General features: G+C 49.3%; 1 protein-coding gene across 1 annotated transcript in view; it reads right to left on the bottom strand.

Annotated features, from left to right (window-relative positions):
* The window catches only part of PITRM1 (pitrilysin metallopeptidase 1), a 99,392-nt gene that overhangs the window by 20,825 nt on the left and 62,319 nt on the right, over window positions 1-16,248 (bottom strand). The window contains exons 16-20 of the mRNA XM_069729693.1: window positions 3,105-3,234; window positions 1,291-1,411; window positions 1,102-1,178; window positions 714-879; window positions 469-569 (exon numbers count right to left, since the gene is read on the bottom strand). Coding sequence (XP_069585794.1) covers window positions 469-569; window positions 714-879; window positions 1,102-1,178; window positions 1,291-1,411; window positions 3,105-3,234 — 595 coding nt within the window. The remainder of the gene's footprint in view (window positions 1-468; window positions 570-713; window positions 880-1,101; window positions 1,179-1,290; window positions 1,412-3,104; window positions 3,235-16,248) is intronic.

The following is a 16,248-nucleotide window of genomic DNA, read 5'->3' as shown; positions in this document are numbered from 1 at the left end:
AGCCAAACCTGGGGACAGGTTCTCATTAATTGGACATATAACAAGCAGAGGATTTTACAAAATCACTAGAAGGGCTAATATGGATTATATTTTTTTTCCTATATTTACTGGTGCCGGGTTTGTGGTGAGTTGGCCATACCTGACACTGAACACTGGGGGGATTTACCCTAAGATTGGAGCTGCAGTCAGAGCTCTGGGCGTAGGAGGTCAACTGACGCGATGGATCACTCAGCAGCTAAATCCTGGATTCTACAAGGGCCGGAGCTTGATTGTTGCACGGGTCGACAACCTGAGGCACTCCAGCAGTTGTAAAACTACAACTCCCAGCAGTCATGTTACACTCATGAAACGCTGAGAGTACAGCTGCCGTGCCCAAGGTTGTGTACCCCAGCGCTGAAAAATCTGGTTAACAATGAGCATCCCAACATATAGATTTAAAAAAATAATTAATGCAACGTAGAGCTTTACCTAATGCTGTCGCTTAGTAGTAAGAATTTCCGTATACGTGACATCTTCCGTAGTAACGGGCTCAAATCAGACGTTTCGGCAATCCTTTTCATCATTCTGACCTATTGCAAACACATTGAAAGTTAAAATGTGCCAATAAAAAGGAAGTCAGAAGCCAAGAAAGGTGCAGCTGAATGCATGAAACCTTTACCCCAGAAATAGTATAAGGTCGGCATTTAATGACTGTCGTTCTTGGGTTTCATTACCTGATCCATGCCACTGAAGAGCTCCTGGAGTTCTCCGGCCGGGGTCAATGTACGGCTTGCTCGTATAGCAGCGTAAGTATGGCCAGAATCTGGGATGCCGTTGGACATCTCCTGTGCGCTCATCCTCACTAAAACTCGGAGCCGCTCCTCATCATCAAAACGGGGACTGAGGGGAAAAATACACTTTGCATTAGCAAGGTTCAGATGGTCCAAGTACAAAGTAATCAATAATGGTCTGCAATGGCACATTACATATGGAAAAACGACATTACAGCTGGTGTCTCTGCGCTCTGATATTAAATAATGTTCTGCAAATTAGAATATACCAGAGAAATTGCTACAAAAAAAAAAAAAAAACACAAAAAAGCTAAAAAGAGGATTAAAATACCTGTTAAATATTTCACTCCACAGGTACATCATGTCGGGCAGATTCCTGTCCAAGCAGAGAGATGAAAACAGCACCCCCTGGTGGAATAAACATATAACACATCAATCACATGAAAGCAGCCAGCCTTGTCCTGCCCAACAAAGGGAATAAAGGAAAACAGATTGTATATTGTACAGTCCCTGAGGTCACCTGTTCATAAGTGTCCATGTTAGAGTCATCCGTTACAATGTGCGGACAGACAGACATCCCTCCTGTCGTCAGCTCCATCTGTTGCGCTTGCTCTCGGTAGTTATAAACGCCGCAGCCCATCCTACAGAACATAACTGCGTCAGTCATCACACGGCAAAGCACATCAGTAGGAAAGTTACTAAAAATAAGCCACATGACTGAGGTAATACCTTCACCATAAAACTAAAAAAAAGTGATTTATGTAAAGCAGATGTAGCAGAGCTGCACTGGTCATGTGTCAGTGTCTAATTATGAACCAGGAGGTAAAGTAACCTGTCACAGCTTAGGATTTATTTTCCTCCTTGAGGCTGTGTGCCCACGTTGCTTTTTTTATGCGTTTCTGCTGCATTTTTCGCCACAACGGAAACGCATAAAAAGCATTCCCATGCAATCCTATGGGATTCCGCAGTTGCTGTGCTCATGATGCGGATTATCCCGCTGCAGAATCGCATAGCGATAAAATCCGCAGAATGTTCATTATTTCTGCGGAATCACGGCAATTCCACCGTCATAGGATTGCATTGAAATGCTCACTTTATGCATGTGGCTATGCCCACCATGCGTAAAGTGAGCGCTTCATGTGCGGATGGTACCCAGGATCAGCAGGAGACTCTCCTTCAGGCCCTGGGAACCAAATTCATGTAAAAATAAGAATTAAAATAAAAAATAGGGCTATACTTACCTTTCGATGGCCCCCGGAGTCCTCCCGGCCCTCAGCGGTGCACGTGGTGGCTTTCGTTCCCAGGGATGCATTACGTGAATCACCTGAGATGAAGTCACGGTCACACGACCGTGACGTCACAAAAGGTCCTTCGCGCAAAGCATCCCTCGGAACAGAGCGTACCGGGAGAACCGCTGAGGAGATCAGGGGCCGTCGGAAGGTGAGAACAACAATATTTTTTAATTTTTTGTATCATTTTTAACATTCTATCTTTTACTATTGATGCTGCATAGGCAGCATAAATAGTAAAACGTTGGTCAAACTTGTCAAACACTATGCTTAATAAATATGATCAACCTGTCAATCACTTTTGCAAGCGATGCTTCAAATTGTTTGTAAAGTAAAAACGTGCTTTGCGAGAAATGCATGCGAATTCCGCATGCGTTTTACCCGCGGCAGGGAGGGACATTTCCGCAGCATTTCTGCAAAATGGACACATAGCCTGATCCTTGGCTGCTCTTTAGCCAAGCTTTATTACATGTAATACATATAGGACAGAGGCGGTAGTTGGCACGTGACTGTAAATGGGCCAAAAAAAAATAAAACACAAAAACGCATGAGTGGTCACATGACATTTGCGCAAACCCCTCAGGTTGTGTATTGGAGGGGGCGCCAAACTGAATTCTTGTCCCTGGTGCAGATAAACCTAGATTCACCTCTGTCTGATATAAAACAGCATAATATATACACACATATATGACAAAAATTAAAAAAAAACATAAGTGACACTGAGCCTCACAAATCCCACAATATTCTCTTCTGAGGCCTACTGGTTCCCAACTGGTCTCTTTCTCAACAAACCGTAAATGGCCACTGAGCCAACACTGCGGCCAGCAACTCACTTAGCAGTCATTTCGTCTGTGCCAAATAGGAGCAGAAATAGTAAAGCGGAGAATCAAGAGGTGCAGAACAAGAGCAGCGGGGACTAGTAGGCGAGTGTGAGCTTGTGATTTCCACACCCAATGCGGACTCTTGGTCCGACCTCATAGTGCAGCCGTGGTTCCTGCCCTCTGGCAGTAGCCAACCATCAGGGTGTTACACCCACCACACTTACTTGGTTATTACAGAGCAGAACAGAGGCACATACGGCTTCAGCTCCTCGGGAAGAGGATTTAGGCTGGAGATTGCTCGGAAATATACCAAGCCATTTGTCGGCTGAGCACAATACTGGACAGGAACCTCACCTGAAATACAACATGTCACAATACAGATTATGTGAGGATGGTCAGACCTCATCTGGAATACTGTGCTCAGTTCACAAAAAAAAAAAAAAAAAAAAAACATCGAAAAACTGGAGAAAGTTCAGAGAAGAGCTACCAGGATGGTGAGCGGTCTGCAAAGTATGTCCGACGAGGAACGGTTAAAGGATCTGGGAATGTGTAGCTTGCAAAAGAGAAGGCTAAGGGTATGTGTCCACGTTCAGGATTGCATCAGGATTTGGTCAGGATTTTTCATCAGTATTTGTAAGCCAAAACCAGGAGTGGAACAATTAGCAGAAAAGTATAATAGAAACATATGCACAACTTCTGTATTTATCATCCACTCCTGGTTTTGGCTTACAAAAACTGATGGAAAATCCTGACCAAATCCTGATGCAATCCTGAACGTGGACACATACCCTTAGAGGAGACTTAATAGCCATCTACAAATATCTGAAGGGCTGCCACAGTGTAGAGGGATCATCATTGTTCTTGTTTGCATATGGAAACAGGAGAAGCAATGGAATGAAACTGAAAGGGAGAAGATACAGCTCTGGCAAAAATTAAGAGACCACTGCAAAATGTTCAGTTTGCCTGATTTTTCTCTTAATAGGAATATTTTTGAGTAAAATGTAAGTTGTTCTTTTATTCTATAAACTATTGACCACATGTCTACGAAGTTCCAAGCAATACATTTTGTATTTACTTTCTGAAAATGAGAAATGGTCGAAATATAGGGATTTTTGTGTACTCACCGTAAAATCCTTTTCTCCGAGCCATTCATTGGGGGACACAGACCGTGGGGTGTATGCTGCTGCCAATAGGAGGCTGACACTAAGTGATACAAAAAAAGTTAGCTCCTCCCCTGCAGTATACACCCTCCTGATGGCTCTCAGTTAACCAGTTCGGTGCAAAAGCAGTAGGAGATCAATAACAATATATGAGCGTATAGCATGTCATATTCTAAAAAACAAGCATAAGCTAATAACAGGGTGGGAGCTGTGTCCCCCAATGAATGGCTCGGAGGAAAGGATTTTACGGTGAGTACACAAAAATCCCTATTTCTCCTTTGCCTCATTGGGGGACACAGACCGTGGGACGTCCCAAAGCAGTCCCTGGGTGGGGACAACAATAGATCAGGCCCTGTGTAACCGCTACTTACAATTGCGCCACCGCGGCCTGCAGACTCCGCCTGCCCAGACTCACATCTGTGGAAGTGTGGGAATTATAGTGCTTCAAGAATGCATGCGGACTGGACGAATCCGCAAGCTTGCAGGCGTGCCTTGCTGACGCCTGGTGCCTAGGACACTTGATAGACAGGGAGATAGGCTGACATCTAGCACGGAAGGACTCCTGGATGGTGAAAAGAATTCACCATGTTATCATGGTCGATGAAACGGCTAAACCCTTCCTGAAAATGTCAGGAAGCCTTCCTCTACCGTCAGGAAGCCCAAATAAAACGTCCAACCTTCAAAAGGACGTCGTCCTCAAGACGTACCTACTCAGAGCACTCACTTCGTCCAGAATATGGGGGATCTTAATCCATTTTGTGGACTGGAGCCAAAAGAGATGAGGGAAGAACTATGCCCTCATAACAGTGGTAATACAGTACCACCTTGGTAACAAGGGATGGAGATGGCCTGAGGACAACCTTGCCTCGAAGGTAATAAGGGAAAAAAGTCTGAAAGAGCAGAGAAGCTAGCTCCGAAGACTCGTCAGAGTGAGAATATCGCAGAGGAGAACGGGACGACTTTCCCTGATAGTAAAGTCTGCCTGGATGAAAAAGGAGCCTACAGTGAGGCTCCTAGGAATAATAAGGTCCCAATGATCTAACGGTTTGCGATAGGGAAGAACTACGTGTAAAAACTCCCTGTGAGAAAGTCCCTACTTGCAGTTGTGCTGCGATAAGGCGAGAAGATACTAGCTCCGCAAACAAAAAACGGACGTGGTCAGTGCGGATCTCTGAGGATCACTGGGGCCCCTTTCTGCTTCCGAAAGGCTTTCGGAAGCAGTGGAAGGGGAGTTATGGAAACTGGTACCACGGCAGAACCAGAGCATGGAGAGCGATGGCTCTTGGATCTCGAGGCCGAACCACGAACTCGAGTACATTGGCCTTCAGTCCGGATGTCATCCCACCTACAACTGGAGAGCTCCAGTAAGGACAGATCTGATGGAAGACTTCGGGGTGAAGTTCCCACTGACTTGAGGCGGAACCCTGACGGCTGAATTTGTTTGCCGTTCAGAGTTCTACTTCTGGGATATATACTGCCGAGATCACCGAATAATAGACTTCGGCCCATCAGAGAAAGTGAGGTACCTCGGTCATGGCGCCTGACCGTGGGTACCTGCTAGATGACTGACGTAAGGCACCGCCGTGGCATTATCCAATTGAATTCGGATAGGGTGACCTGCCAGAAGGCAGTGGACCTGCTGTAAGACTACCGTTCGGATCTCCAGAACAATGATGGGGAGAAGAAGACTGGCATTGGAAGTAGTTACTAATAACCATTGAACCGGGAGAAAGGCCCTGGATGAAGAAGGAGCTCAGAGACTATTGTCTGAAAGTCTGTTTGACTTGCTGAAAACGAGCGGAGCGAAGGAAACCGCTTCCATTGTCGTCACCATTTTTCCTCAGAACTCTCTTAGCAAATCGAATGAAATGAGGGGGTGAGTAATCAAGTCCTCAGAACTCTCCTTGCGCGAGCTCCCTGTTGAAGGGCCATGACCTTGTCTCGAGGAAGAATTACCATCCTTCTAGAAGTGTGCAGGATCATCCTCAAAAAGGATATCTGCTGGGCTGGAAATGAGGAGAACTTGTCTAAGTGTAGCTGCCAGCCCAGGAGAGAAGGTATCGCAAGAGATATAGACGACTCAGCGTAGTCCTGGAAGGGCGGCTAGACGGACCAAACAAGGCAGGACAAGCACGCCTCTAGAGTGCAAGAGAAACATGACATCCGCCATGACCCGAGCGAACACTCTGGGTGCGGAAGCAAGGCCGAAGGACAAGGTTGTGACTTGAAAATGCTGTTGACGAATGGAAAGGCGAAGGAATTTTTGCAGAGGGCAAGCAACCCGAATGTCGATGGATGCCGGAAACTGCACCTTTTTCTGTTGAAGTAATGGCTGAGCGGAGGAACTCCATCCAAAGAAGGAGGACCATGTCAAAGGTTGTTAGAAGTTTGAGGTCCAGGGTCGATCTTACTTTTCGTTCCCCTGTTTGGAACCAAGATCCCTTAGATCTAGACTGTGCTGGACGATCCTTATACAATCCTTTGTCAGTCTCCCGCTCAAAGGATTTGATTGGACAATAAAATAAAAACGTTGGGGTCTGAAACAGACCCATGTGCCTCCTACAGACACTAAGTAAGAACTGGTTAGCTGAGAGCCAGCAGGACGGTGTATACTGCAGGGGAGGAGATAACTTTTTTTGTATCACTTAGTGTCAGCCTCCTATTGGCAGCAGCATACACCCCACGGTCTGTGTCCCCCAATGAGGCGAAGGAGTAAAAAAAAAAAACAGGATTTTTGGTTGCTTACCGTAAAATCTGTTTCTTGAAGCCTCCATTGGGGGACACAGGAACCATGGGTGTATGCTACTGCCACTAGGAGGCTGACACTATGCACAAAGAAAGTTAGCTCCTCCTCTGCAGTGTACACCCCACCGACTGGCATTATACTCTTCAGTTAGTGAGAAAGCAGTAGGAGAAAAGAACAAGGTTGAAAAACCATAACCACAAACTTGAGAACTGTAAACGTAAGAACAGTCATAGAATCAGATAACAGAAACATTGGGAGGGAGCTGTGTCCCCCAATGGAGGCTTCAAGAAACAGATTTTACGGTAAGCAACCAAAAATCCTGTTTTCTTTATCGCCTCTCATTGGGGGACACAGGAACCATGGGACGTCCCAAAGCAGTCCCACGGGTGGGAAAGACAGACTTCCATCAGGTCAGAGGACTCACCACTGCCGCCTGCAAGATCCTTCTGCCTAGGCTGGCGTCCGCCGAAGCGTAGGTATGGACCTTGTAAAATTTGGCGAACGTGTGGATGGAAGACCAAGTTGCCGCTTTGCAAAGCTGTAGGGCGGAAGCCCTGTGGTGCACCGCCCAAGAGGCGCCGACTGCCCGTGTAGAGTGAGCCTTAATCCCAGGAGGGGGCACTCTGTTCTTGACCCGGTAAGCCTCCAAAATTGCCAATCTGATCCAGCGAGCAATAATCGCTTTAGAAGCCGGTTGGCCTCTGCGCGTGCCATCAGGAATGACGAAAAAGGAATCCGTCTTCCGTAAAGTGGACGTTCTGTCCAGATAGATCCTCACTGCCCTGACAAGGTCCAGCTTGTTCAACGATCGCTCCAGAGGATGAGTCGGAGCTGGACAAAAGGAAGGTAGAACGATGTCCTCGTTGAGGTGGAAGGTGGAAACCACCTTAGGAAGAAAAGAAGGTGGGGGCCGGAAGACCACCTTGTCCTGGTGAATGACCAAAAACGGAGGGCGGCAAGACAGGGCCGCCAACTCGGAAACGCGGCGAATAGACGTGATGGCCACAAGAAAGGTCACCTTCCAAGATAGAGGAATCTCCCTAAGAGGTTCAAAGGGAGAAACCCTCAGAACGTCTAGTACCAGGTTTAAGTCCCATGCCTCCACAGGGGCTCTGTACGGCGGGACAGCATGGGCTACCCCTTGAAAGAAGGTCTTAACCTGTGGCCGAGAGGCCAAGGTCTTCTGGAAGAGGATGGAAAGCGCAGAGACCTGACCCTTCAGGGAGCTAAGATCCAGGCCCGAATCCAGTCCTGCCTGAAGGAAGGCCAAAAGAGAAGGCAGGGAAAAAACCATAGGCGGAACGCAGTTGGACTCACACCAACGGAAGTAAGCCTTCCAGGTGCGGTAGTAGATCCTGGAAGACGAAGGCTTCCGAGCCTGAATCATGGTTAAACTGAGTGACCGAGAATTCGGGTGGCAGATCGGACCCTGGGACAGCAGATCGGGCCTGTCTGGAAGGCGCCAGGGAGCGTCCGCGAGAAGGTTGACGAGCTCTCCTGGGCCAATCCGGGGCGATCAGGATGACCGGCACCCCTTCCGCTTTGATCTTCTTCAACAGCTTGGGAAGTAATGGAAGGGGTGGGAACAGGTAGGGCAGCTCGAACTGTGACCAAGGAATGGCCAGAGCATCGACGCCCACTGCGAGAGGATCGCGGGACCTGGAGACGAACTGCGGAACCTTCCTGTTGATTCGAGACGCCGTGAGATCCACATTCGGAGTCCCCCATCGAAGACAAATCTGATGGAAGACCTCCGGATGCAAGGACCATTCCCCTGCCGCGAGGCCCTCGCGGCTGAGGAAGTCGGCGGCCCAGTTGTCCACGCCGGGGATATGCACCGCGGATATCACCGGAACCGTTGCCTCTGCCCAAAGGAGGATCTTGGATACCTCGGCAAGGGCTAAGGAGCTCCGGGTCCCCCCCTGATGGTTGACATATGCCACAGCCGTGGCGTTGTCCGTCTGGATCCGGACTGGAAGGCCCCTGAGGATCCTTTCCCAGTGGCGGAGGGACAGAAAGATGGCCCGAATCTCGAGGACATTGATTGGCAGAGTTGATTCCTGCGACGACCAACGGCCCTGAACCGTCAGGTGGCGAAAAACCGCACCCCAGCCGATCAGGCTGGCGTCCGTTGTCACCACCTGCCAGTGAACTGGAAGGAAGGACCTGCCCTGGGAGATGAGAGATGACGTCAGCCACCAGTTGAGGGACCGCTTGACCCTAGAAGAGAGTCTGATCGGCCGATCCAGGGAGAAGACAGACCTGTCCCACTGAGACAGAATGGCTTGCTGAAGGGGTCGTGAATGGAATTGGGCGAAGGGAATCGCTTCCAAGGTAGCTACCATCCTCCCCAGAACCTCCATGGCCGATCGGAGGGAGGGAGGCCGAGGCCCCTGGAGCAAGCGTATGTCCCGACAAAGAGTCGATCTCTTGTCCTTGGGAAGGAAGACTCTGATCTGACGAGTGTCGAATAGCATGCCCAGAAAGATGATGCGCTGAGAAGGAATAAGGCAGGACTTCTTCTGGTTGACCAGCCACCCGAAACGGGCTAAGGTGTCGAGAACAATGGACAGGCTTTCTTGAGCCTGAGAAAAGGACGGTGCCTTGATGAGGATGTCGTCGAGGTATGGAAAAAGGACCAGGCCTCTGACTCTCAATATGGCCATCAGCGCTGCCATGATCTTCGTGAACACCCTTGGAGCGGCTGCGAGACCGAACGGCAGGGCGACGAATTGAAAGTGTTCCTGTTGTACTGCGAAGCGCAGGAAACGGTGATGTCCGGGAAATATCGGGACATGGAGGTAGGCGTCCTGGATATCTATTGAGCATAGAAATTCCTGGGCCTCCATGGAGGCAATTACTGAACGAAGGGATTCCATCCTGAAGTGTCTCAGGCGAACTCTCTTGTTCAGCAATTTGAGGTCCAGAATGGGGCGAACCTTGCCGTCTTTTTTCGGTACCACGAAAAGGTTCGAGTAGAAACCCGTGAACCGATCTTTCTCTGGGACGGGAACGATTACCCCGGATTTGAGCAGAGAAGCGATGGCTGCGAAGAAGCCCGGAACTAGAGCGGGATCTCTTGGAGGACGGGATTGGAAGAAACGATCCCTGGGTCGGGAGGCGAACTCCATCTTGTATCCCGAGGATACAACTTCCCTGACCCATGCGTCCTCTACTGCGGAAATCCAGACGTCCCTGAAAAGGAGAAGACGGCCGCCCAATCTGGGAGGTGGACAGCCTGGAAACAGGGGTATCCACCGAGGGAGAGACCGTCCAATTTCTGGTGAAAAAGGATATAACACCCCCAGGCGCTTTCCCCTCTTAAAATGTCTAGTCGGATTCTCTCTCTCTCTCTGGACAAGATTTCCTCGAATTCAGGATGAGGAGTGAAAAATTTAGAAGGTGGTTTGGCCCGTCTAAACGAAACCGCCTGATCTGCGGGTTCCGTAGAGGGATCCTTGATGCCACAGGTTTGGTTTATTGCCCCAATGAGGTTCTGGACCGTCTCCCTCATGGTGGCGATTTGGTTAGGATCCAGCTCCGAAATATCCTCCGAGGGCGCATCAGATAATGCCTCGCCTGACTCAGGGGAGGAGGCTCGGGGGGGCACCGACCGCAGGGGAAGGCCGTGCGGCGAGATGGAACGAGAAGAGGACTCAGACCGACGTTCATGTCTGGACCTTTTGTGGCTAATCAAGGAGGGTTCAGACGGCTGTTCCTGCGACCCGCTGGCAGCTGCAGGTGTCTGCAGGGGTAACCGATCCAGCGCGGACACCAGGGTTTGGGACACCCGTGTTAGATCAGCCACCGATTGAGACAGAGAGGAGGCCCAGCCTGGGATGGGGGTATCACTCTCGGGCGGAACGGCCGGGGGGTCCTGGGCGGCGGGGACAATCGGGTTGCTACAGGACTGACATAGCGGAGAGGACTGACCTGAGGGAAGTTTGCTGTTACAGGACGAGCATGCAAAGTACTTAACTAAGACAGAAGATGAAGAAGTAGGGGGGGCGAGAGCTGCCCCCTTTAGAGTTAGACATTTTGATAGGTCCCTGAAGAAATGCCAGTGGGTTAGGGGACAGTGGGGCAGAGGGGGGTGTCAGTCTGCAGTGCAGAGCTACTCACGGCAGATGAAAACGGATTCTCGAGGAAGCTGACCGGCTTGATGGAATGGACCTCCGGCAGAAAAGTAGTCCCTCTGGCAGGAGGTATGGGCTCCTGCCGAAAACTGGGTCAGTGAAGATGCCGAGCTGCGGACGTGTGCTGTGGCGACAGGTGTCTGCAGAGGAACCTCGTGTTCCAAGATGGCGCCGGTGGGTGGGGAAAGGGGCGGGACTAGTGCCCCTGCCACAGAGAGGTTGTCAGGCGGGAGAAAAGCCCGTCCGACGAAGAGGAAAAGGGGGCGGAGTCCGGCGCCGGAAGTAGGCCCCGGCAGAAGCCGGGGCCTAAATTACAAATGGGTGCCGGAGAAGGCCGCAGCGTCTGGTAGAAAAAAGGAGCGGCGCGGCAGCTGAGACGCCGCACACCGCGGCAGACGCAAAGCGGTGTGGTGGCCTGCAAGCCGCCGTGCAAAGGTGGGCTGGACGGCCGCATACAGCGGCCGGGAACAGCGCAGCTGCAGGGACCCGCAGCGGTGTGGCGGCTTAGCAGAGCCGCCGCACTGAAGAAAATTAATGAACGGCCGCTTACAGCGGCCGGAGCCGGACAGCCGCAGGCAGTGCGGCGAACGGAGAGAGGCCGTGCTAGTGGCAAGGACACTGTTGAGAGCGGCCGGAACAGAGTGCAGTGGCAAGGTATTATAGGGAGCTGCGCCGGGCACAGGGGCAAGGCGGCCGCTGCCACAGCAGCATTGCGGCGGTTGAAAGAGATGGGGCCCAGCTCGGGAAAGGACCCCTTACCTCTGCCCAGCAAGGAAGGTGACTGCACCTGCAACCCCTAAATAAGGCACCTCCTTAGGGACCGTTAGGGAAAATACTCACCTTAGACCTCCCACGCCGGTACTAACCTGGAAGGTATCAGACGTCCAGGGGCTGATGGACGTCCTCGTCTCCGCAACCGACAGGCTCTGGTGGGCGAGTGGGTGGGGGATGGAGCCAGGACCGGACTTCTGAGCACGCTGGTGTGCTAGGATCTTGGTCCTGGAGAAGGATCTATGAGGATACGGGGTGGCAGTACACACCGTACTCATAGTCCGCCTTGTGTGAGTACAGGTGTGACTGTTCACCCTGTATCCCTTCCAGAAAAGAAACGACGCACATTGAGGTAGATAAGGGTCTAATGAAAGACCCGTGTCCACCTCCTACTGACACTAAGCTAAACTGAAGAGTATAATGCCAGTCGGTGGGGTGTACACTGCAGAGGAGGAGCTAACTTTCTTTGTGCATAGTGTCAGCCTCCTAGTGGCAGTAGCATACACCCATGGTTCCTGTGTCCCCCAATGAGAGGCGATAAAGAAAAACGCATTGCTTGTAGACCTCCAACAATGCAAAAAACAAAAAAAAGTTCATAATCATTTAGAAACAACAATACTAATGTTTTAACTCAGGAAGAGTTCAGAAATAAAGATTTTGGGTACCTACCGTAAAATCTCTTTCTCGGAGCCTTCATTGGGGGACACAGAAAACCATGGGTGTATGCTGCTGCCACTAGGAGGCTGACGCTATGCACAAAAAGTTTGCCCTCCCCAGCAGTATATACCCACCAACTGGCAGGAAGCTCATCAGCTAGTGAGAAAGCAGTAGGAGAAGCAACAGGTATACAACTGTCATAACATAACCACAACGAACAATAAACAAGTGCGGGCGCTGTGTCCCCCAATGAAGGCTCCGAGAAAGATTTTACAGTAGGTACCCAAAATCTTCCATTTCTCTATCACTTCACTGGGGGGACACAGGAAACCATGAGACGTCCAAAAGAAGTCCCAAGGGTGGGTAAAGGTATTACCGCCAAATCAGAGTTTGGGTCACTGCTGCTTGTAGGACGTTTCTACAGAGATTCGCATAGGACTAAGCCTACATGTGAACCCTGTAAGCACTTGGCAAAGGTATGACAGGAAGGTGGCAGGTGACAGAGGAGGCCTCCACTGAGCGAGAGGAGTGCGCAGTGATCTTAAAATGGATGAGAGCTGTCCATTAGTTGGTAGGCTTCAGAATGGCAGAGCGAACCCAGAAGGCCTCGATAGACTTGGAAACAGCCCTTTACGAATATATTCTGAGATTAAGAACAGTGATTTTGCAAATCTGATGGGTGCTGTCCTGCGAAGGTAGATACAGAGGACTCTACCAGGTACAGTTTGTTTAGAGGTCACTCTTGATGAAGAAAGGGAACAAAAATGGACAAAAGGAAGAAAAAAACAAAAAAACTAAACAGTATCCCCATTGGGGAGAAATGCAAAAAAAAAAAATCACTTCAGGCAGAAATGATGGTATCGGACGTTAACACTACCTTATCCTGGTAACACCCCAGATAAGGAAGAACAAGAGATCTGCGAGCATGGAAACTCATCTGATAGAAGAAACGGCGTCCGGGAAGGCAACATTCCAGGAAAGGAGTGAAAGACGTCTCGTAGAGGTTTGAATGTTGATTCTTGAAGAACATCGAGTAGTAAATTGAGATCCCAAGGGGTTTCCGGAGGCTTGTACACGGGAAAAAAAGACTGACCAACTCCCTGCAGAAAGTACTTGATCTGCAGGTGAGACATATAATCTTTCGAAAAGGAATGGAAAAAGCAGACACCTGTCTCTTGGGAAAACTGAAGGACAGGCCAGATCTCAAATGTAAGAAGGACAAAATGGAAAAACAAATGAAAGACCCGTGGTGAGGGTCTGATTAGTTACACACTAGAGGAGAAAGATTCTCCACCAACGGTGGGAAATGCGAGAAAAGGAAGGTTTCACAGCTCTGAACATGGTCTGGATAACCTGATTGGAGAAATCGGACAATTTCAGAAACATGGTCTTAGTCATGCTCTTAAATAGAGTGACGGTGAAATCTGGTGGAATAGAGAACCCTGAGAGATCTGGAAAGTCCTGGAGTTTCTACGGAGTGCCCGTGATTACTTCTGCATACCTGAGTCTTCTGGGGCGATGAGAATGTTGCTCATTCTGTAATGCTGTAGATAAGCCCCGATGTAACCTGAAAGATGAGAAAAACAAGTTAGATTATACTCACCCAGGGGCGGTCCTGCTGCGGTCTGGTCCGATAGGTGCCGCGGTCCGGGGCCTCCCATCTTCTTACGATAACGTCCCCTTCTTTGCTTCCTGCCGCGGCTCCAGTGCAGGCGTACTATATCTGCCCTGTTGAGGGCAGAGCAAAGTACTGCAGTGCGCAGGTGCCGGGCCTCTCTGACCTTTCCCGAAGCCTGCGCACTGCAGTACTTTGCTCTGCCCTCAACAGGGCTGATAAAGTACGCCTGCGCCGGAGCCGCAGCGTGAATACAAGAAGAGGATGTCACCGTAAGAAGATGGGAGGCCCCAGACCGGACTGCGACGCCCATCGGACCGGACAGCAGCGGGACCGCCCCTGGGTGAGTATAATCTAACTTGTTTTTCTTATCTTTTAGGATACATCGGGGGCTTATCTACAGCATTACAGAATGCTGTAGATAAGCCCCTGATGGCGGTGGCCTTAGCTTATAGGCAAATTTTGGGGTGACAGATTCCCTTTAATAAAAACAACAAAAGCCTAGAGGTAGAATGGGGCTGAGGCAGCACGTGTCCACCTCCTACTGACACTAAGCTAAAACTGATGAGCTTCCTGCCACTTGGTGGGTATTTACTGCCGGGGAGGAGCTAACTTTTTTGCATAGTGTCAACCTCCTAGTGGCAGCAGCATACACTCATGGTTTCCTGTGTACCCCCCAAAGAAGAGATAGAGAAGTCAATATTTTGTGGAATAACCATGATTTTTAATCACAGCTTTCATACGTCTTGGCATGCTTTCCACCAGTCTTTCACACTGCTTTTGGGTGACCTTATGCCACTCCTGGTACAAAAATTTAAGCAGTTCTTCTTTGTTTGATGGCTTGTGAATATCCATCTTCCTCTTGATTACATTCCAGAGGTTTTCAATGGGGTTCAGGTCTGGAGATTGGGCTGGCCATGACAGGGTTTTGATGTGGTGGTCCTTCATCCACACATTGATTGACTTAGCTGTGTGGCATGGCGCATTGTCCTGCTGGATAAACCAGTCTTCAGAGTTGGGGAACATTGCCTGAGCAGAAGGAATCATCTGTTTTTCCACGATAAACTTGTATGTGGCTTGATTAATACGTCCTTCGCAAAGAACAACCTGCCCAATTCCAGCCTTACTGAAGCATCCACATATCAACACCGATCCTCCACCAAATTTCACAGTGGGTGCAAGACACTGTGGCTTGTACGTCTCACCAGGTCTCCGTCTAACCATTAGACGACCAGGTGTTGGGAAAAGCTGAAAATTAGACTCATCACAGAAGATTACCTTGCTCCAGTCCTCTATGGTCCAATCTTAATGGTCTTTGGCAAACTTCAGCCTGGCTCTCCTTTACTTCTCATTGATGAAAGGCTTTTTTCTAGCTTTTCATGACTTGAGCCCTGCCTCTAGGAGCCTGTTACGAACTGTTCTCGCCGTGCATGTCACCCCAGCTGCCATTTGCCATTCCTTTTGTAGGTCACTTGATGTCATCCTACAGTTGCTGAGAGACATTCGAATAAGATGACGGTCATCCCAGTCAGTGGAAAGTCGTTTTCGCCCTCTGCCGGTTTGTAGCTTTGTTGTCCCCAATGTCTGCTGCTTGACCTTGTTGTAATGGACTGCAGGCTTAGAAATTTTAAGGATGGAGGCAACATGACACTCACTGTATCCCTCTTCTAGTAAAGCCAGAATTGAGCCCTTCTTTTCCTCACTCAAGACTTTTCTTTTCAACTCCTTTGGCATGGTTAAAAGTTTTTTCATTCCTATTACTTTTAGGATATTACTAGCACTTGTTTTGCCATCCAGCTTGTCCTATACTGAACACCACAGCAGGATTTTTTTTATACTTTCCTTCGTTAAATAAGATTTGGTTCAGGTGATCACCTAATCAGAAGCACATTAAGTAGAATGAGGCGTGCTCTGGTTGGAATTCAACTGACACTGGAATGGAATGGCTGTCAGACATGTAGAGAAGCTGATTTTTATAAAACTGTGCAGTTGTCTCTTAATTTTTCCCAGAGCTGTACAGATTAAATATTAGAAAAAAACTTTTGCCAGTGAGGGTGATCAATAAGTGGAACAGGCTGCCACGAGATATGGCGAGTTCTCCTTCAATGGAAGTCCTCGGAGGCTGGACAGACATCTGTCTGAGATGGTTTAGTGAACCCTGCATTGAGCAGTGGGTTGGACAACAATGACACTGGAGGTCCCTTCCAACTCTAACATTCTAGGATTCTATTTAGTTTTAAGAGATGAAAGCATTTCATATACCTATAAGATGACAGAAGCATA

Source organism: Ranitomeya imitator, chromosome 6 (assembly GCF_032444005.1).
Source record: "Ranitomeya imitator isolate aRanImi1 chromosome 6, aRanImi1.pri, whole genome shotgun sequence".
In the NCBI taxonomy this organism is placed as follows: domain Eukaryota; kingdom Metazoa; phylum Chordata; class Amphibia; order Anura; family Dendrobatidae; genus Ranitomeya; species Ranitomeya imitator.
The sequence above is the reverse complement of the archived record's forward strand: the minus strand, read 5'-3'. Positions and strand labels throughout refer to the sequence as shown.